At 38.5% G+C, this 23,680-nt stretch overlaps 1 protein-coding gene across 1 annotated transcript in view; it reads right to left on the bottom strand.

The window, feature by feature from the left end:
* The window catches only part of STARD9 (StAR related lipid transfer domain containing 9), a 192,969-nt gene that overhangs the window by 93,858 nt on the left and 75,431 nt on the right, over positions 1 to 23,680 (bottom strand). The window contains exons 4-8 of the mRNA XM_026651250.2: positions 11,490 to 11,606; positions 9,145 to 9,177; positions 8,982 to 9,043; positions 8,175 to 8,287; positions 1,466 to 1,535 (exon numbers count right to left, since the gene is read on the bottom strand). Of these exons, the coding sequence (XP_026507035.1) occupies positions 1,466 to 1,535; positions 8,175 to 8,287; positions 8,982 to 9,043; positions 9,145 to 9,177; positions 11,490 to 11,606 (395 nt within the window). The remainder of the gene's footprint in view (positions 1 to 1,465; positions 1,536 to 8,174; positions 8,288 to 8,981; positions 9,044 to 9,144; positions 9,178 to 11,489; positions 11,607 to 23,680) is intronic.

A 23,680-nucleotide genomic window follows, 5' to 3' on the forward strand; every position in this document is an offset into this window, starting at 1 on the left:
TTGTGAGGTTTGCATAAAAGTTTAAAATATTTTTTAAATAAAAACAGAATTGTTATGTGTAGTGTCTGTTTGTGAGTATTCACTAAATTCAGAAAGGAAAGTTTATGCATCAGAATCAAATAGGAAACATATATGAGTCACAAGCACTTTTGTGCTGTATGGGGGCCCTGTGGTTGGATCCAGGCCCAATTAACTTTAATAAACCACTGACTTTAGTAAGTTGAAGTACGAATATTAACCAAATCTTACCTTATCCCCCGCACCCCACCCAATAAATAAATAAAAATCCTGTGCAAAAAACAAAAATACTTAGCTTTGTTTTATTTATGCACTATGGGTGAAAAACAGTTGCATGCAAAGAACCCTCTCCTAGCCTAGACACCAATTAAATCCCAATTAAACCCTCAAAATACAATTTATGCGGGGTATAGGCTAGGTATGGTCTCTGCACAGAGGTGAAATTCACCCTAAGGTTATGGAAACATTTCAGCAAGAAGTTGTGGGTGCATTTTTATACACCTAGGATTTTTGCAGACACGATTCTGTGCACCTACAGTTTTGCTTGCAAATGTTGCTATGACTTATTTTTTGTGCATGCAAAAGTTCCAGTGTTTGCTCCCAAATCAGGTAATTACACCAAGCTGCTTGATTTGTGTACAAACACTGCATCATAATTTTAGAGGCTAGTTTAAGGACCCTTGAAAATGTGTTCCTTTATATTAAAGAAATTAACCCAACATAATTTTAAGTTTCTGCTATTTTTATTAGGTCTTTCCCATAGGAAAGGATGGTACAAATGGCTTCTGGCCTGTTTTTACAATAGTTCTACCCTGGGGTCAGTCTGAATCACATGATAAACATACATCAAACAGTTTGTAGTAAAGCACGAATGTGTTGTGATTTCAGTAGTCACAAACTAAACTATGCTGAAACTGAATTGAAAACTATACCATCTGAAGAATGGAGTATGTGGAGCATACAGATCATAGTATCATAGAATATCAAGGTTGGAAGGGACCTCAGGAGGTCATCTAGTCCAAACCCCTGCTCAAAGCAGGACCAATCCCCAGACAGATTTTTGCCCCAGATCCCTAAGTGGCCCCCTCAAGGATTGAACTCACAACCCTGGGTTTAATAAGCCAATGCTGTGGTTCACTTTTGATCCTATATCAAAGTAATATTATACGTATACTATGTGTAAGTCAGGATACAATCAGTTTTGTAGTAATAGCTATGCAAATAATCTTTTAATGAGCCCTTGTAACAACCATTTAAGAGCTACGTGATGATATATAATGTTTTTTCAGAGAGTAATTTGGAAACCTGATGTCATCGCATAGATCATTCTTCATTTCTGTTTAAAGTTAAATGGCAAACATGTAACATTGTCACAAAAATCAGTAGTTGTGCTATCAAAACTGGGAAAAACAGGAGATACAGAAAAAAGGTTGATTAAAAAAAATACCTGTTGGCTATTCCTTCTTCCAGAAGTCCTATGACTTCTTTGTAGTCTGTAACTAAATGCTGAGACAATCCTGTCAGAGGTTTAAAAAGTGAAAGAGAGACAGTTAAAAAACAGGTTGTACTCAGGAAATATTGTTTCACTCTAGTCTCTTGGTTCGAGTATGCAATAGGGTTACTACCACAACTGGGGAGTACAAACATTCTGTCTGAGATTTAGACCTGGTCTACACACAAATTTTGTATCAGTATAACTATTTTGATTAGCGGTGGGGTTTTTGTTTTGTTTTGTTTTGTTTTGAAACCAAACTAGTCACACTGGTACAACCCCTAGTGTGGATGCAGTTATACTGGTATAAAAATGTCTTATACCAGTCTAGTTTATTCCTCTTCCCATATGGAAATAACTTAGAGTGGCATAAACATTTTTATACCAATATAACTGCATCTACATGAAGTTGATTTTTTGTCACTTTAACTACACAATCATAGTTAAAGTGATACAATTTTTTGTGTGTAGACAATCCTTCAGCCATTGATTCTGCAGATATAAAGTATAAGGTTCAGTCCAAATGAATCAGAGAATGAGGAAGTCCTCTGTCTGGAGTCTTTGGTGCACACTTTATTAGCTAAATACCATACTGTGAACCTGTGACATTTATCTGTAAACTAAACGCTGTATAAAATTCTGTGCCCTACTCTACGCCAAAGTGCATCCGGATTACGATATTAGAAAGAATCAAGCATTAATGTAGCTGCCTTGAGTGCACTAGCCAGGAATGAAAGAGATGCTGCATTGCAGAAACTACTGGAGCAAATGAGGGGCAGTGACTAATGTGGCCCCCACTAGAGGGCAGTATGCTGTTATGATGTAACTTCATTACTAGCATCTTATAAAATGTAAATTTGTAGCAAACACACTAAGGGCTTGTCTACACTGGCAATTTACAGCGCTGCAACTTTCTGGCTCAGGGGTGTGAAAAAACACCCCCCTGAGCGCAGCAAGTTTCAGTGCTGTAAAGTGCCAGTGTAGACAGTGCACCAGCGCTGGGAGCATGCTGGTAGCTACACCCCTCGTGGAGGTGGGGTTTTTTTTTAGAGCTCTCCCAGTGTTGCACCGCGACCACACAAGGCACGTTAAAGTGCTGCTGTGGCAGCACTTTAGCGTTGCCAGTGTAGACTAGCCCTTAGTTGGCTTCAAGGGACTTACTCCTGGGATGAAATTGACCTCATATGTTTGCTCTGTCTTACTTTTGGCAGTTGTAGTATCATGGGTGGCAACCGTATAAGACACTATAGAAAATAATCTTTTCCTAAATTGTTTATCATGGGGTAGAGTGAAGTGCTCCTCATATTTTTTGTTGTATTTCACTAGTACAACAATCCATGAAACATGTTTTCTTTTTAATATGTGCCATAGGAGTGTGTATTGGGGGGAGGGGAGGAGGGAGATGACATGAGGAAAAGGTATACTTTGTTACCAGAAAATAATTTATGGTAAGAATATCGTTTCTTAAGACTATTTTAAATGCGCTAGCAAATTTACAGATACACACCTGTTGGCACCATGAAAAACAAACAGTATATAGTTCCATTGGAACATCTTATCTGCAGGAAACAGACTTTCAGTGATAGGTATCAACACCTAATTCCACACGTTCTAAAGAGACACCCTTCTAAAAGGTCTAATTTTTCTAATTAAAATGATTTTCCTATCAAGTATCAAGTTAATATCAATTGCTTACCCTAGTCAATAATTTAAAAGCTCAGCAAGACTCAAAGGGTTATTTCAGAGATAGTGGGACGGAGTCTGTCCTTAGATACTAGTAGATAAACAGACTGTGAATGAGGTCGGAATTTGGCCCAAAGATGAGTGATTTGTTTTAGCCCTTTAATACCTGACCCAAAGAAAACAAATTCTCACACCAGCATCACATTCACCCACAACTAAAAGAATCTCATCCGTGGCCTAAAAACATGCAAAACTACAGGATGGTTTACAAAGCAAAGCATTTATTCTACTGTTTGACATTGTATTAGCTATACATTGAACTCCAAAAGATGTAATGACATTTTCCTGTCTGAAAAACAATAGCCAATTACTGTTCAAACAGCACCAGCATCTGCTAATCTACAGAGTATGGAAAAGGCGCCTTATATAGTTTCTCTAACTCACTTTCAAGGGTTTGTAATCTTGTGAATAAAAAACTAGCTATGTGATGGGAAGGCACAGTTATATTTATTATAAAGTTTCCACAGTTCTTACTCATTACATTTATGTTATTACTGATACTATTGCCTCCAGTATAGAAACTAGTTGATCACAACACACAAAGCTTTATTATAAAAAGGCAAAAGAAAAATTATTAATGCTGTTGGAGAAGGAATGCCATTAAGTGCTCTCTCTGCTACTTGGAAAAAGAAAGTCTGTTTTCAAGAATCACAGAAAGATCACAAAACTCTGTCTGGACTAGAAATCTATCTCAAACTAAGACAGAATCTGCCTCAGAAATCTGTCTCAGAGTAACAATATAGATTGCATCATTTCCTGATTTAAAAGAGGCTGATTCCTTAACAGTGCAACCATCTGTAAGAGAGAATTTTGAAACCATTCCAATCTGAAGCACTGAAACACTTTCAGCATTTTAAACACTAGAAACGTGCAGCCTTTACATCGAAAAAATGATAGTCTGGAAACTATTCAAAATACTTAGTGCTGGGATTTCCTGACTGGACTTGCAAATGGAAAATGCATTACCTCTAATATGAAAGTAACTAGGCAACCCTAAAGGGTTTCCTCTTTGGTTCTCCTCCTTGTCTATTCTTCATCCAAGTATTGACTTCTATACACTAGAGACTACTGAAACAAACTATGTAAGTGACACCTGCAGTATACAAGGGAGTCCCTCCCCAACAGTAAAATTTTTCTGTTACCCCTAAACTGGTGACTGATCATGCGCAACAAGTACAACACAAGTACAGATGCAAATCTTGATATACTGCAATGTACTGTGAGATAATGGGAAATCTCTGAACTTTGCCTATGTTCATCAGTTTAACAATACTCATTTGTTCCATGGAGCAAATTGTCTGGTAGAGGGGTGCAAAGTAAATCATCCTCCTATGCAACTACAGGCTATAATTATATGGCTATAATTCAGAAAACATGTCCATCCAGCTATCAGTAACAGGATTCCTAGGGCATGATCCTGCAGAGACTCCACATGCAAAACTTCTGTGGATTTCAAAGGGCAAGGGCTCACATAGAAAGGCTGCAGGATCATACCGTACATTATTGAACTCAGCAATTATTGGTTTCAGCAATATACTGTAAGCAGCCCTTAAGGGCATATGCCACAGAGGTGTAAACCACTTTATTTTCTGAGTTAGAAGTTCTTTAAAATCAAGCCACCTATACTGATCTGCAGTGTGAAAAATGTCTGAACTCTCTCACCCCTCATCTGACATGTGAGCTAACTAACAAGCACACTTCTGCAGGAATCCATGTGATCAGCTCCTCTATCAATCTCCTACCAAAAAAACAAAATAATGCCACCTCCTAAAAACAAACAAACCACACACACAAATGCAATACATATGACATAAATGGTTATAGTTGTTAAACACACAACACAAACAGTATCATACACATACAGAACTATGTCATCTGACTACAGACCCCAAGACACTGATTCATCAGTATCAATTCTATTCATGTGGTACAACAACAGCAGTGTAATGCTATCACATGACACTTCAAACAAGAAGTTATTTCATTTTTAACTCATCCAGCCATTTCTTTCTAAAATTTTGAATTACGTTACTTATTATAAGCAGAGCTGCAAGTTCCTTGCAGAGATTTTTTTATAGGAATTTGTGTGTTTGTCATGGGACAAGATGGCAGGAGTAGGGCTAATAGAATGTGCAAGTTGGATTTTCTCATGTGACCTGAAATGGCACTTTCTGATTTTGTTAATGGGTTTATATTATACTTTTCTCATAGTACAAAGTAACAAAAATTCAGGGAAGGGAAATTTTTAAGGGAAACAACAGAACTGCAACTTTATAAAGTCATTATCCTAGTTACAAACAATATTCTAGGTAACATCTGGGTATTGAATTCTTATTTAAAGAACTAACAATAAATATAAAATATCAGAACTAGAAGACAAAGGATAGATTTATCTCATGAGGATCTATCTGGGAAACAACTGCATAACTTCCTACCACAGTATCACAGGGTGAGCTGGGACATTAAGAGATTCATGTCCCAGATCTGACCTGGTTTCCTCCCAGATCAAGAGAACTCTGGGATTTGCAGCCTAGGAACCACTGGAGATGTACTCCTGACAGCACAGCAAATAGGGAAAGAAACAGTCTAAAGCACTCTTCTCAATCTGGGCAACGATCAGGAAAAAGCAGCAGCTCCTGGTGGGGCTCTGCAGTAACTAGGCTCTGGGTCAGATCTGTAATGAGGTTCCCAGCTGAGAGGGAGCCAGGGAAGGAACCCAGAAAAGGCCAGAGTGAAGGCCAAATGTGTACGCTTCTCCTAGTTTACAAAGGATTACAGGTTTGCCATACTGGATCAGACCATCAATTCATTTATTTTCCAATCCTGAATTTAGTAGGATGCTGGTGGTACAGAAAGTCATAGTTAAAATAACCAGAATGCTACCTGGCCAATCGTGTATAGGAGGTTTGTGTGTAAAATCTATTGCCTCTGCTGGTGATCAGTTTATTCTCTGAGACATGAAAACGGATGACAATGATCAGGTGCTAAATGCAATATTACAGGACATATTGATTAGCAGGGAACTAGGCATCGGGATTTCCTGTTTCTTTTACTTGGCTCTGTCACTGGATAAACCTGGGCAAGTCACATAACCTCTCTTCTCTTCAGTTTCACTATCAGTAAATTGTGAATACCATTTATATATTTCACAGAGATTTTGAGAGACTTAAGTTATGTTTGTGAAGCATTTTGAGATTCTTGGATGAAGAATGCTATGTACTATTATATCTTATAAAGCCAAGTTAATTGACTAAAAATTTTGTTAATAGTTCTAAAATTATCCAGCTCTTTCAAAAATCCAGCCGCAATATTTATCTTGATTTTCCCTTTCCCTCCCTCTCCTAAAAAAACCCACCTGTGTAAGCCAGGTGGCATGATAATGGCAAACAGCGGAGGAGGGGGTAGAGGAGAACAGGAAATTTACAAAGGGGGATGGAGATGTTTTAAAAGCAGAACAAGCTAGTATTTGATCTGACATGACACAACCAATACAATTCTGTCTTATGTGCATTTTACACATTAAAGGAATACTTCGTAGGTGTCAAACATGTTACAATCCACTTGGCCAATAGCCAAGAGTTGGCACTGTCAGTAATCCCAGAGGCAATTTGGAGTTTTGCCCACTGTGTAGACATAGTGTTTAGCAGCACATTAAAAAGGAAATGGGTGTATTTACTTTCCAGACAAACCCACCCATATTTAAAGTTTGCATCAGTTTGGAAAGGTCTCTTCTTCCATTCCTGACCATTAATATGTTTTATATGTTTTTTAAATCACTTACTCAGTTACTTCTATGCCTGTAGTGCGCTGATTCTGTAGAAACCACTTTCTGTCAATCACTGACCAAATGTATTGCTTTTGAGAGGGCAAACTCAGTATAATGCACTATCAAATGACTTAAGCACCAACAGCTGAGAAAGTTTACTTTAAAATGATGTTACACTTCTGACAAAGGGCAGAGGCAAAAGGGAAGGGAAAGAAAAAAGGGAGAGGAAAAATTGGAAAGGCAAAAGCAGGTAAGAGAAAAGATGAGGACTGAAAAGAGGAAAACAGAATGGAAGAAACAATTTTACAGAAAGATGCAAGTTTGGAAACAATGTAAAACTGCATTAGAATGTTTTTATAACTACAGCAAACATACATGTGAAAATCGGCAGATTAGAAATCTGTAACCTAGTAATTCCAGTGGAAACAAGTACACCTCTACCTCGATATAACGCTGTCCTCAGGAGCCAAAAAATCTTACCGCGTTATAGGTGAAATTGCGTTATATTGAACTTGCTTTGATCCACCGGAGTGCACAGCCCTTCCACCCCCCGGAGCACTGCTTTACCGCGTTATATCCGAATTCGTGTTATATCAGGTCGCATTATATCGAGGTAGCGGTGTACATTGTTTCACAAAAAGTTTCTGACAGGAATCTGAAGCTTCTGAGAATTTACAGGCAAATTGCTATCAACTAAAAGGCCATGTTAGTTTGGGGAAAGGGGTTACTCCCGTTTTCTGCTATGCTTAGTAGGAAAGAGATTTCTTCCTGGTATTAGCAGTATGGTTTTACATTCTCATGAAACATTCATTGCAGCCATCGTTGGGGGGCAGATTATCAGGCTAGATAGATCAATGGCCTGATCCAGTACAGCAAACCTTATACTCTATATTTTTATTTAACACATTCACTACACACACAAAATGAGTCCTTCCTCTAGAATTTCACCCTCTTCAAATATTAAGAATTAGATTCCATGTTCTGCCATATATTTTTGCTGGGAGGATTTTGAGTTCCTCAAACTACATATTTCATGTTGGCTGTTTAATAACTGGAAAGAGTGGAAATAATAAAGAGCATGTTAGGAATGCAAGTGAACATTCAGAATAGGCACATAGGCATTCATCTGTAACCCATGCAGAAACTCACTCTCACCTTGCACATATGGACCTGTCTCAGGGTGCTCTCGGACACGAAGCGTATAAGGTTTCTTCTGGTTTGATTGCTTTAACAAATCTCGGACACGCTCATTATAGATTTCAAGGAAACTGAAGAAAAGCAAATAAAATGTTGTCTTTCTGACAGCCACTATTCACAAAAAAATTTATTTAAAGTTGTTCTTTGGACAATGAAAATTTGCACCTGCAGCCTGGCACAGACATTCCACATCAAAAACTAAAGTATTCATCTTCATTACCTCTCAAATTACGTTTTCTTACCATGTTGTGAGTACTGACACTTAGAAAGGAGCTGAGAAGCAATCAATTGTCATGAGGAAAGAAAATAACTGTCCCCTGCTGCTGGCTGGTTGGAAATAGTGCTGACACAATAAATAATCTGCATTGCCAACACAGCATATTTCCTGCACTTTTAATTAATGTTGTTCCCAACTCTTCAATTGTTCAGAGCACAAAACTCCACAAAATTAATGATGTTTATGAATAAGAACTGAATGCAGTATAGGGTCCAAATTTTGAAGAGTTAAACAAGCAAGACATGGACTCTTAACCCGCTATTATTTAGATGCATATTCTTTGGGATCTAACAGTGAACAAACAGCATCCAAGGAACTATACTTGGATTGAAAACTGAACTGCAAGATTTTCCCACCCCAACAAAATGATTGACAGCCCTGAGAAAGAGAAATAAACTTATCAAATAACATTTGTGTGCTTTGACTATGGAAATACACATTTGAAAGTATTTAGAAACATATGGCCAAAAATAATGAAACACTCCTACCTGACTTCTATTCTGCAAGATGCTGGCTGCTCTGAATAATCATCCTCCCTTGAGAAAAGGCCCTGCACAAACCAAAAGTTTACATTTTTCTCTTAAAAAAATAAAAAGAAAAGAAAATTAAGAACAGTTTAAACAATTTCAAGTTCATAAAAGAAACAAATACCTCACATATACGAGGTGTCAACCCAATGGATGCCTTTAAATAAAACAAAAACAAACAAAAGAAAAACAATTACATGATATGATCACAGTCACAGTTTCTCTTGTAAGAAGTCATTTTAATAAATATAAACAAAACTATGGGGAATTCCCAACTATTCCAGCATCAACTTCCCACTAAAACATGGAGAGATACACAAGCAGTGATTGTGGAGATCACAACACAATTTGTCTTGGAGCATTCTCAGTGTTAGATCTGTGACAACTCATAGCTATTCCAGTTGCAGCATCTCTAGAAGTAATCACTTAAAGCAGGGGTTCTCAGACTTTGTACTGGTGACCCCTTTCACATAGCAAGCCTGAGTTCGACGCCCCCTTATGCATTAAAAACACTTTTTTATATATTTAACACCATTATAAATGCTGGAGGCAAAGCAGGGTTTGGGATGGAGGGTGACAGCTCTCGACCCCCCATGTAATAACCTCGCAACCCCCTGAGGGATCCCGACCCCCAGTTTGAGAACCCCTGACTTAAAGGGATGATATACTCTGGCTAGAATGGTGCCTGACCCATAACTGTCAATCTTACCCTCACTGGAAGTCATCTTAGGGCATTTTTCATAGGCAGTGGTTGCTGAAAAGTTTAAAGCTAAGATGACTCCACTTGCTACAGCACATGGCTTACGTAAAGACTTGGAGCTACCTTCAGGCTCAGCCCCTCCCACTCAGAATCTCTTTGCAGTAGGATGCAAAGATTTTTAGAAGGTATATTTGAAATGGAACAAATTAAGGGGAAAAAACCAGCTCTCTCTAAATAAATGCATTTTTGTAAATGTGAAAGTTCTCTACGGACCAAGCAGGCTGATGTTCTAGCTATTAATAATGCTAATAATGTATTACAATAAATGCAAATTATTAAATATTGGATTGAAGTGGGACTCTTCCTGATGCACAAATCACTCTCTCACCAAAGAATCCAGCAGCAACATTACTATAATGAAAGTGCCATAGGAATTAGTAACGATTTTTAAGATATGGTCATTGTAAACTGCTATTATACTTTCAAGATAATCAACCACTAGTGACCTGATTCTCCTCTCACTTACATTAGTTTTACATTAGTATAATTCTTCTGACTTCCATGGCGCTAGTCTTGATTTAAAACAGGAAGAGAATCAGGTCTTAGGTATCAGATGGGCAAAATCTCCCTGCAGATGCCTGTCAGGTGGTGCCTTTAGTAAACTAATGCGGTCATTCTAGGGACAGCAGAACCAGTTCAATAAAAATAAGAACCAAATAGAAACTGTAACCAAAATTCAGACCAACCCTGAACCATTTTTATAGGTTAAAAAAAATTTATTTGAAGAGTGGGTCTCTCTCCCCTACCCTTTACCTGAAGCAGTGGTCCTCTCAGGGGGCTTGCTCTTGCTGTCTCCTTGAAAAATGGTTCTCTCTTTTGCAGTGATTCTCAGACTGCAGCCCATTCAGCACAGAGCTGTGGCCCATGTGACATCCTTAGGGCCATACAGGTAGTATTGGATGCAGCCCACATAACACATATGCGGCCCACAATGGTAAATAGGTTGAGAACCACTGCTTTAGAGACAATTCGATTTATATAGGTTTTCAGAGAGATGATCTACCTTTCCCTCTGGATCAGCAAAGCCAGTAACCCTTCCACTGGACTCACTGGTTTGGGTGCTTTAACACATAAAGGCACACTAAGTGGGGCCCCATAAATCAAATATCTTAGAACTGACTAGCTTTGAGGAGCATATGCTAATGTTTCACCCCCAAAGCTTCCATTCAAATTCAAATTCACTTAGTAATTGGAAATGAAGCAAGTATGGTCACCTCAGACTGTTCCCTAATGGACAGCAAAGTCTTCTCACAAAAATGCAGCAGAAAAGATTGCACAAATAATTATTCCAAATTTTAATTGGCAAAAGTAATTTAACTTCAGCATGGCTGTCTGATTGTCAAAGAAAGTGACATTAAAATATTTTGTAGAGGCGCAGGCTGGCTGCTACGAAGAACAATAAGTGTTCATGGTAGAAAACTTGTTTTCTTTAGACTAAAAGGTAAACCACACATATGCAACACCCAAAGAGCACAGTCTACAAAAGGAATTATATATATATACATACATACACACACACACTTTTATGATTTTAGCTTGTGCTACATTATTTAGCTATGTACTTAAGCATGTGCTTAATTTTAAACACAAGTAATCCCTAGTAAAACATGCTTAAACATTTTGCTTAATTAGGATCAATCTTAATCATGAACTTCAATTTAATAAACAGATAAAAAAAAAAAAAGAGTGTAATGAAGGCTATGACTCACTGGAGTTCCCATCATCGTGTACGTTTTTCCTGAACCTGTCTGTCCATATGCAAAAAGACAGATATTGTACCCCTTAAAAGCACCAGATAGCACTGAGGTGCCGAGGTCCTGGAAAACCTGGAACGATCGAAAGAAAAAATGCACTTAGTGAGTCATTCCCTCCTTGGAAACACTCACTGCCATTCAAACATCATTTAGTCTATTTTTCACAAGTCTAAAATGATAAGTTCCATCCCATTTGCCTATCGACTTATTTCATGGGACTAATAAACATGTGGAAATTGGACAAGATAAAAAAGATAGACTGTAACCAGCCCCCCCCCCGAGTCTCCTTTTCTCAAAACTAAACATGCCCACTTATTTTAACCTTTCCTCACAGGATAGGTTTTCTAAACGCTTTCTAAAACATTTTTGTTGCTCTCCTCTGGATTCTCTCCAATTTGCCCAAATCTTTCTTAAAGTGTGGTGCCCAAAACTGGATACAATACTCCAGCCGAGGCCTCACCAGTGACAAACAGAGCGGGACAATTACATCCCATGTTCTACATACGACACTCCTGTTAACATGCCCCAGAATATTAGCCTTTTTCGCAACTGTGTCACATTGACTCATTCAACTTGTGATCCACTAACCTCAGATCCTTTTCTGTAGTATTACCACCGAGACAGTTTGTAACTGTGCATTTGATTCTTCCTTCCTAAGTGTAGTACTTTGCACTTGTCTTTACTGAATTTTGTCTCTTATTTCCGACCAATTTGTCACAAGCATTTTGAATTCTAATCCTGACCTCCAGAGTGCTTGCAACTGCTCCTAGCTTGGCGTCATCCGCAAATTTTACAACCATACTCTCCACTCCACTATCAAAGTCATTAGTAAAAATATTGAATAGTACCAGACCCAAGACAGATCCCTGCAGGACCCAACCAGTGCGACAGTGAACCATTGCTAACTGCTCTTTGGGTAAGGTTGAATTTTCCTTGTTTCCCCAATCTGTCATTTCTTGTTTTATACTTAGATTGTAAGCTCTTTGGGACAGGGACTGTCTTTTTGTGCTGTGTTTGTGAAGCACCTGGCACAATGGTGTCCTGGATCACAACTAGAGCTCCAAGGCGCTACAGCAATACAAATAATTAATAAAATTAATAAAGGAGCTGGGCATCACAATTCTCAAGGCCAAAAGCTGGCTACTGCTAGGCATGGCAGAAAGTAGCAGATGTTACCTGTTGCTCGGGTCCTACTTTGTTTTTTTCCTGTATGGACTGGACTGTGCCCAAACCCACTGACCCCATCTCCAACATACCAAACCCCCACTCCACGGCAGTTTAAAGAGTAGTCGTCTCCTCTGCTGGGTACACTGGAGTATGGAGTCCCCTCTGTGCTGGCTGTCAACTGCTAAGCCCTCCAGCACAGGATAAATGAACTCAGTACGGCTGAAGTCTTTCAAAGAAAATATTTTAAGTATAAAATATTTTCTATTCATGTAGAAAGTTAACCTGTATAGACACACAGTTACATACCATACTCTGCAAAGATTCAGCCAACTTTTGTTTCTTTTACAGACAGGTAAATGTACTAAACTTAGCAATGGTGGATAAAGAAAACAAATATACTGCAGGAAAAACATCAATTTATCCGAATCCCAATCAAGGGTAATAATCAGAGCTATCAAAAATAAACTCTTGAGACTTAATTTGCAGGTCATATTACAGTTCAAATCACAACAGGTGCCAATTTTTAGCAGGAGATTCATTATAGTTCCAACTCCACTGAAGGCTGAGACTATACACACATTTCATTAATCAAGGACAACTTGGCTATTTGTGTTCTGATAATAAACCATCTGAGCCAGAAGTCAAATGTCAACTCATCGTTGGTGGCTCAGTGGCAGCATGTCTAACAAAAGTATTCTGTGTCAGGAATGACAGCCGCTGGAAGGTTCAAACATGGTACAATGTAAATAGGAAGACAGACCTGCCTAACAATATATAACACCTTTACCAACATATACCGACCAAGCACAGTGAAAACACAGGCAGACACTTTAATATGATGGACAAGAGAGCTATGCTGAACAGGTTGCCGTCATCCAGAAGGCTGAAACTGCGTGTTTTTTTAACCATTGACACATCAAATGCAAACTCTTCATCCTCACCTACAAGACCCTCTGTAATCTCAGCCCTAATTTTTTCTTCCTTCCCTGCTTGTTCAATATTCCATTCCCTTAGCCTCCTTTTCCAGTCTCTGCTCCATGTCTTCTTCCTGCTTAGAAGGTGAGATCCTGGCGCCACTGAAGTCAATGGACATTTTACCCAGTGACTTAATTGAGGATTTCACCCACTCATGTACTGCTGTCTTGTCTCCTATCCTGCACTTTTTTTTTATTAAATAAAGATTGTAAATTATTCGGGGCAGAGAATGTATTATGTTGATGTCTGTAAAAACACTGATGTATAAATGTTATTAATGATTATCCTTTCCTCTATTAAAAATATATTTTCTTTCTGCCCAGCAGAATGCAGTTACAACTTCATATTCTCTCAGGCCACTGGGAAACTGTTCTCTTGTAGCACTGTTCTCTCCTAAAAGCACCCAGATGTAGGAGCTGGATTTTATAATGTACTATGAGAATTAATGTATGATTTGATTTCATCTTGTCAGCCACCCTTTTTGAATAGCAGAAAGGAATGACAGACCAGAACAATCCTTATGACTAATTATGGTCATCCTTTTGTTTTAGAGTAAGTTATAAAGCTACTATGGTTTCCTATATGTATTACAAATTAGGAAGTAAGAGACAGGATTCTCTATTGTGTCTATGTTAAGTAGATTAGAGGAACATTGAAGGCCTGGGTCTCAATGTAAATTGTCTTGGTTATTGATTGTAAAACTTAGCAAGGTTTAATTTGCAATGCCCTTTTGCTCAATATAAAATACTACTGTTTGTATTCTCAATCTGTTTGTGTGAATGAGGAATGTATGCATCAGGAAAAGATAAGGTGTGAAGGCCATTGTTATAGCCAGAGTCAAGGAAGGAGGAGTGAAGAAACTTAAAGAACATCAAAGAATCATCAACGCGCATCCATAATGAAGGGCAGATTGACGACCCTGAGGTAAAGGGGCTGGCACCCCTAAAGACAATTGATTAAATCGGGAACAAAGGACAGGATGACCCTCTCGGAGGTGTATTGGAATGTTTACACCAATTAAGAAGTAACCGGTCACAAAGTGACACAGCAAAATCCATAGGCTTCAACAGAGAAGAAAACCTATAAGAACAGGGTGCTTTGCCATAGGACTTTGGGTTCGTCTTGCCACACTCCAGGAGCATCGGATCGCGACCGATAGAACCCCGCTCCCCTCTGTGACCAATCTGGCTGGCCACTAGATTGATCCAGACTCTGGACTGGTAACTATAAACATCACTGCAGGACTGTGTGTGTGTGTGTGTGTGTGTGTGTGTGTCTAAAAAGCATATGCTAACTGTGGTATTCTCAATAAACGCTGTGTGTATTTACCTTCCTCTATAAAGATCCCGTGTGCTTTGTATAAGCATAACACAGACACCACTAGGCTTTTCAAAAATTTGCTCCTTGTAATCACACACACACACACACACACACACACACACACACACACACACACACACTATAAAATAAGATCACAGGCAGTATTTTGCCCATGAGGCCTTCTTTGAGCTGTGGGAAAATAGAACGGGAGGGATTTGGTTTGGGGTTAGACTATTCTTGGAAGTTGCTTTGTAGTGGTGTTTCAACATCTGTTTTTTATCTAACTCGTTGGTTTCTATGGAAAAGGCAATGCTCTTTTAAAAATAATTGAATAAATATCAAATCAGAATATGGGCCTGATCCTGCAGTTCTTACCTTGCACAGTCAGTTCTATGGACTTCAAGGGGACTGCTCAAGAGTAAGGAATGCAGAACTGAGCCCTGTACGTGCTTCAGGGAACAAAAGTTTACTAATAGAAAAGTACTTCAAGTCTCCCAAAACTCTGATATAGCAATAGTTGCTGACTGGTGGTCCTGCTGTGCTTTGGCAACTGTGACATGTTTTTGTTTCTTTAACCACAGTGCTGTTGCAGCTTAGAAAGTGGCTGATCCGAAATGTATCCCTATTGTGTTCTAAAATAGTTCTGGATTTCACCAAAGTGTTTTCTGAACTGAGAATCGCTGTATTTAGGTCTAATTGCTCAGCAACAGCTCCAACAGTGTTCTAATTAAAGAAGCACTTGGAAGTAACTGACCTGGGATCATGGCAGCATAGAATGTTTAATTTACTATTAGCTACCTCTGCTTTAGAGCACAGTGATCAATCTCAGGCAGGCTATTTATTAAACACACTGACTAAAAAAGTCTGTAAACCAAATTCTCCTCTAAGATGCTCTGTTGTAATCCCATTATTTCTGTGGAGCACTGAAGGAAGAATTTGGCCCCGTGTTTGTAGACTCATTACATCAGCACAATACAAATTAGGCCATTTTTTCCCTAAAAAGTTACAATTATTTGGAAAAGCACCTGAGTTTTAATGATCACAAGTCAAACCATTATATTTGTGATTCTTGGCCTGAGCCATCATGGTAGGAAATTAATGCAGGCTCCTTGATGTGACAGGGCCTATACAGATTAATCTCACAAAGTCAAAATGTGCTTAACCCTTTGTACTAAAGTTATACACTGACCAAGGGTTAAAGTATTGGGGAAGCACACCCTATTTCCACTCTTGCCCATCACATTTAGCAATCCTCCATATCCTTGCTAATGGAAATATGGGTCTGGTTTGTTTTTTTGTTGAGGGGTAAAAGAACAGATCTTTTGGGATTCCTCCCCCCCCCCCATCTTTTTCCTCTTCTGTATCTGCTCTTGCCCACCCCCATTTTGAGGTCTAGCTTAGGGGAAATATGTCCTTCCAAACAAGGAACATGGCCTGGGGAGACCAAAGTGTTGGTCAAAAATGATATTCTCCTTCCTAGGGGTTGAATGTGCTGCTTCTACAGCAATGTCAAGGCCCTGTCAAAATCTGAAGATACCCAGGGTTGAGAGCTGAACTAAGAGTTGTTGATGTTTTACTGACTGGCATAAGAATTGATTATCTAAACATCTCAAAAGCCTCCATGCCCTATTCGAGTGTACAAAACAGGGTGAAACTTTAAATATTTGAACACCAGGTAAATCTTGTGATCCACACTATGAAAGCTTATGTTTGAAATTGTACTGTTCCCAAGGAACAGGGAGTAAGACTGCAACAGCCCTTAAGAAAACAAAAAGACAACCTGACGCACAAACTCTATTACATACGAAGGCTTAAAGCAGCCACCAGTCTTCTTAGCTGTTAACTTAGCATACAACCAGACAGGGCCGGCTCCAGGCACCATGCACCCAAGCTGGTGCTTGGGGCGGCACCTGGAGGGGGGCGGCGCGGCGCGGCGCTCCGGCCGCCCGGGAGAGCGGGGCCACAGCAGGGCTCGCCGCCCTCCCCCCGGCCGCCAGAGCCGGCCCTGCAACCAGAAACAGGGCCACACTAACCACCTGTTGTGAGAGACAGTTATAAGTAATAGTCCTTGTCTATGCTAGAAAAATATACCATTTCAAACTTAGATCTATTTACACCTTGTTTAAGCAGTATAAGTGTGTTTACATTAGGGATCTGCATCAGTTTAACTAATGGCTTGTCTATACTTACAACGCTGGAGCAGCACAGCTGGACCACTATAGCACTTCAGTGAAGATGCTACCTACGCCCACAGGAAAGCTTCTCTTGTGGGTGTAGTAGATACTCTACCTCCTCAAGAGGCAGTAGCTATGTTGATGGGAGAAGCCCTCCTGTTAGATCATATAGGAGTTAGGTCAGTATAATTACATCACTCAAGAGTGTGGATTGAATTTTTAACTCGCACTGTTCCCCACCGCATTTAGAAAGAACAATCTTTGTCTCTCTCTTCCCTCCTCCCTTCACAGCAAGACCCCTATTTCTCTACCCTTCACTGTTTTTTCCTCTTTTCTAAACAAGCCCTCTCCCACCAACTTAACCTTTACACGACCTCCCACTGAGCAACAGGTCATGCCTCCCAAGCAGTCAGAAAGTGAATTAAGCTAAAGCACACAAAGATGCTTTTAGTGTAGCATAAAAGTGTCCACATGGGGAGTTAGGGTCGAATAGCTATTGCACTTTAAATTCACACTCGAGCTTATTCCGCACAAACCTCCTGTGCTTGTATCTGTGCCTGTGGAATCTGCTGCCTCCACGTGGTTCCTTCCCAGTTTCAGATCCCAATACCTTCCCTCTGCTAGTTCCTGGTCTTGGAGTTTGGGTCATGTCAGGGCCACAAGCTGGGATGGAAGGAGAAATTGGTGCAAACTGGATGGGCCTAGTTTCTCCCAAGAATCCAAAGCTAGCCCTACCTACCAGAAGCCAGAACCACTCTCTCTCTCTACCTAGACCTGCAAACAGGTGGGCCCTCAAGATGCTAGAGAGTTAACTGTGGTGATTCAGTACCCTAAGTTTCTAAGCCACTATTCTTCTTACTTGCAAAAACTACATTTCTTTGCAGATTATATGAATTATACTGTTAAGATGGTAGGTAAGTCAGCACAAGGACTGTGTCTTTGTTATGAAAAGCAACATGCACGCTTATGGCACTATATAAAAATGTTAACTAATATGTTGAAGCGTGGATCACTACAAAAATATTATTCGACATTCTTTTTGGGGAGGGGGGGAATATAAAATTTGTGTTTGGGGCAGCACTCACCTGACTGTTGTGGCAGAATCCAATGCATGCTTTGGATTTTTCATCATACACTTTATATCATAGGACAAGGCGAATGAGGTAATATCTTTCATTGGCCAAACCTTCTGTTGGTGAAAGACAAGCTTTTAAGCTTACAGTAAGCTCAAAAGCTCGTTTCTCTCCCCAACAGAAGTTGGTACAATAGAAGATATTACCTCATCCACCTTCTCTCTCTAATATTCTGGGACCTACATACTCTACATCAGGGGTCGGCGACCTTTCAGAAGTGTTGTGCCGAGTCTTCATTTATTCACTGTAATTTAAGGTTTCGTGTGCCAGTCATACATTTTAACATTTTTAGATGGTCTCTTTCTATAAGTCTATAATATATAACTAAACTATTGTTGTATGTAAAGTAAATAAGGTTTTTAAACTGTTTAAGAAGCTTCATTTAAAATTAAATTAAAATGCAAAGCCCCCCCGGACCGGTGGCCGGGACCAGGGCAGTGTGAGGGCCACTGAAAATCAGCTCGCGTGCTGCCTTCGGCACGCATGCCATAGGTTGCCTACCCCTGCTCTACATCATGTCAGTCACCGTGCATACCTTCCCAGTGTCCTACCCACATCCATCATTGCCCACTCTTATTCATTGTATTCCTTTCTGTCCTTCCATCTTTTTCCCCTGCCATTTTTGAGCTCACCCCTCACCTTTCCACTTGCTCCGACTCATAATATTTATTTTTAAAAATAAATTTAAAGTTTAAGAAATACCACTCCATAAGCCTGGGGACACAATTCTTCTCAGATTCCTCTAAGCTTCTTTAGTCTGTAATGTTTGGTCTGTCCTTAGATTATAGGCTTTGCGGCAGTGGTCATTTCCTTCCAATGTTGTGTAAAAAATGACCAGCACCATTTAGATACTGTATAAATTATATAAAAACAATAAATATTAGTAATTTCTCAAGTGAAATATAAATGCAACAGTGTTCTTTTCTATAAGTAGTCTGTGTTTGCCACTATGAACAGCTAGTTTTTACCCATTACCCAGAATTTAAAAAAGGGGTTTTTTAAATGTAGAAAATGAAGGTATTCAATTAAGTGTGCCATGTGTCAGAGTTCCAATTTAGCAAATTATCCTTAGCTTGTGTAGACTATGAACACTTTGCATGTTAACTTTGAATGGACAAAAACCCACCCTCAGAGAGTTACCACAGAAAAATGTTTAAAAACAAACCAACAAACAAACAAGGTCACCCTCTAGTGTCACTTCTCTTCAGATAAATTGTTCCAATAAACAACCACTACAAGACCTAAGAATCTCTCCTAATTCTGTAGTATCAGAGACAAGGTTCATCAGATAGCAACAATAAGTTCAAGTCAAGTGGTTCATAAGCGGTAAGTTTAGTTAGTGATAACAGCCCTGGCAAATATGTTTGTAACTGTGTTGCTAAATATTATTCAAAAGTGAAAGGATGAGTTAAACATCTTGTTTCTCTTTTCAAACAGATTTACAGTTCACAAGTGGATTTATTTATATATTGGCTATTAATGATCATCAAATATAGTCCAAATAAAATGGCTCTTTACAAACTTAAATCTTATGTTTTCACAAAAAAAAAATCACAGTAGCTATCCAGGATTATAAAATAACTATTTTGTGAGGAACATATTACAAATAATGACTATTTTTGGGGAGGGAACATTGCTGAATAGGAAATATATCTTGTTTGTGTTAGAATTCCCTAAATCAGTGGCTGATATTTGTTGAAACTTCTAACCAAAGAGGTTTGAACACATCACAACAGTTGTCATAACTGTACCATATTTTTTGGGAAACTTTGACCAGTAAAGATAACTTTTGCTTTTAACTCGATTTAAGGAGTATATTCTCAACTCAACATACAAGGTTTAAAGACAAAGAATTCCTTATTAATAGAATTATTGCAGCTGAAATCCAGCACTTTGTTTTTCAGAATACAGGGCCAAATTCATAACTTGTAACTACTAAAGTAAGTACTTACACCTGAGATGAATTTGCTCCCTTCTTAATTTATGTTGCCTCTTCCCCCTTGATTTGCATGCTAGTCTCTCTCCAGCTTCTCAAACTGTTTTCTGCCCTTTTCTTATATTTCTGTTAAGATTTGTTTTTCTTTTCTTCTCATTTTCACACATGCTCACAAGATGTTAAGCAAGCAAGAATAAATAGTAGTTGCTGCTTTCAAGAACATTCCTTCCTGTTAAATTTATCTCACAGTTGAACTATCGCTGTCTACTGTTAAACACACTGGCATACATATTAGAAAAAAAAGCATCTCCAGGGCAACTCGAAAATCAAGACACAAATTAACTAATTCTGCATTCAGTTACACCATGGTATTCATAGATCCATTAATTTTAAGACCAGAAGGGACCATTATGATCATCTAGTCTTGACCTCATGCATGGCACAGGCCACAGAATTTCACCAAGTAATTTCCTACATGAAGCCCATAACTTCTGGTTGAGCTAGAGCAGGGGTAGGCAACCTATAGCATGCGTGCCGAAGGCGGCACGCGAGCTGATTTTCAATGGCACTCACACTGCCCGGGTCCTGGCCACCAGTCGGGGGGCTCTGCATTTTAATTTAATTTTAAATGAAGCTTCTTAAACATTTTAAAAACCTTATTTACTTTACATACAACAATAGTTTAGTTATATATTATAGACTTATAGAAAGAGACCTTCTAAAAATGTTAAAATGTATTATTGGCACGCGAAACCTTAAATTACAGTGAATAAATGAAGATTCGGCACACCACTTCTGAAAGGTTGCCGACCCCTGAGCTAGAGCATAGCTTGCAGAAAGACATCCAGTCTTGAGTAAATTCATAGTAACTCCATTGGAACTGATGTTACTAAAAAGAATTTGGCCCAATTAATGTTACTTGAAACTGTCATCAATTGGACGATTTTTTCAATCAGTTTTATCATCTATAACAGCGGTTCTCAAACTTTAGCAACCTGAGGCTCAGTTATATGTTTATTTAGTTTTATATATGCTTGCTTATTTTTATTAATAAAATATATAAAAAGTCCATCAAAATTGCAACAGGGTCATTAAACTCTTAAGTTATGATCTACGGGCTTGTCTCTAGCTGATGGTGAGACGTGTTTTCTTTTTTTCTTTCTTTGTTCACTCTGTGAAAATTAACGAACATTTATAATGGAATTTGAGGAATTATGAATTTTCTAACATTTGATTTATGGAGCTGGTCTAGTTTGTTGTGGTGTGAAAAGCCAGTTATTGATCCCATAAGCCATTTAAACCCAATTTTTTCCCCCTTTATAAAAATAAACACAATTGCTTGAGATGTTTTTGAAAAGTATTCTATTTATGGAAGTGATTACTCTCATCATTCTCCTGTTACTTTAACTTGTAAAAGGTCATATTGCTCCCCTAATTTCAGCCTAAATTTTTACAGAAGAAGCAGTTTGCTTTCAGCAAGTTACTCACCACTATACAGAATACATCAGTGGACCAGCAGTGACTTTTTTAAAATTGATCAAAATTTTGACTCTCACCTCTCACTGAGTATGTTACACATAAGTTCATTGTCTCTTTGAAATGTCTGCAGTTTGTGAGGCAAGTTGACTTAGTGCACCAGTGATCTGTCCTGAAATTCTCATTGTATCAGGTGCTTGAAAATAAGTTAGGGCTGGTCCCGGCAAAATGCCAAGTTGTTGTAGTCTAAGCAAAATAGAAGTATTATTTACCATAGATAACATGGAGTTAAAACAATCCTGATTACTCATAGTATTGCCCTGGATCTGCAAACTTGGTTTTCAACACTGTCTCTAAAGATCTACTACATTTTTCTTCCGTGATGTTATTCTGAGATATTTGGGTATGATACTTTGAGATAATCTGACATACAAACCATTTTTTCCCAAGAGACTAGCTATTGTAGTTAAAACACTTGGCTCTTTTCCCTTTTGTAATTCCAATAATCTGCTTTTAAAGATCTAATTGAGTCAGGAAAGAAAAGATCAGCTGTCTCATGGTTTTAAAACTCATACTACCAAGACTGGATACACTACTTAGTATCAACCATTCTATTAAATTGGCCAAGAATTACTTCAGTATATGTTAATACAATGAAAAGTGAGAGGATGTAGACTACAGAAGCTATTCATACATTGCTGGCTTACTAATAACCAAGACCACAGTAAAGATAGAGCGATGTCTCATAATATGGCAGGATAGTGGGAAAATATAATTATCCAGCAAATGTTTACAACACATGTTTACAAAGTTAAAGTAAACATTCAAATTTTGTGGGTATTTTAATGAAGAAAAGCAGCCTAAACATCTTAAGGCTAGGCAAAGGCCTCAGTGGAAAAATATAAGTGTCCCACTTGCTCTCAAATCATTACTATTAACATTAAATGTCTATAACTTTTTGATGTCGGATTGGACACTCTCCATCCTGGATTCCATGTCTTCTAGGCACCATTCCAAAAATGTATTGATATGCATTGCAGAAGAGAATACAAACATGTGTTCATCATATAAATACTTCAGTTTTGCATGACAGAGAATGCCATGTTCCAAAGCCAAACACCAGTGTGTTTCTTAGTATCTTGAAAACTCATTGCTTTTTTGGTTTTGTTTTTTAAAGAAAGTCATAGTATAGTCACTATAAATCTGGATTTTAAATCCATTGCAAGAAATTTTTGAGATCTTGCCTCCTTGGAAGATTTTTAATTCTCTTGTCTAAAGTGGAGAAAGGACAATAGATGAGTTTTGTGCCCCTTTTTGACTATCCATTTTCTAGAAGTAAAGGTGCCTTGTTAATTTTAGTCTCAGATGGTTTGGGGAATTTTGTAATCCCAATTTCCAAAAGTGACATCTGTGTCACATAAGTGTTCTAAATGTATAGAGCCAAATTAATTCCCTGGTTCCACCAAAAGCATCCTTGGTCTATTGAAAAAGCTTCTGCTGGCATTCACTTGGGAATTACTTCTTTTTAGCCAGTTGGAGTGAGTATAAGTAAAGTATCCTGGATACCAAATTCTGTATCAGTGCTTTTGTGTCCTGCAGCAATGAGAGAGTGCACTTGCAATCAAGAAATTCCATTTGTTCACTTAGGTCCAACTTGTGTGATAAATTTTGTGAAGCTTTGATGCTTTTAATATCAGTGGAAGTCAAAAGGCTAAAACTCTTGCCTTTGCTTTGAAAAGGTTCCCAAAACTTTGCTTCAGTTTTTGTTCTATTTCTTCAATTTAATTTTTACTTTTCAAGTACTACTGTTAACAAATCCATATCCTTTTATCGAGACCAGTTTGATGTGAGATCAGTTATGCTCAGACTCTGATTTGTGTTCCAAGTTTCATTGCATTTTGTAGTCCCTCATTTCAGACTCAGCAGAGATTTAGGCATCCTTTTTATAATGGAGCATCATACAGA

Source organism: Terrapene carolina, unplaced genomic scaffold (genome assembly GCF_002925995.2).
Source record: "Terrapene carolina triunguis isolate 2854851 unplaced genomic scaffold, T_m_triunguis-2.0 Scaffold96, whole genome shotgun sequence".
NCBI lineage: Eukaryota > Metazoa > Chordata > Testudines > Emydidae > Terrapene > Terrapene triunguis.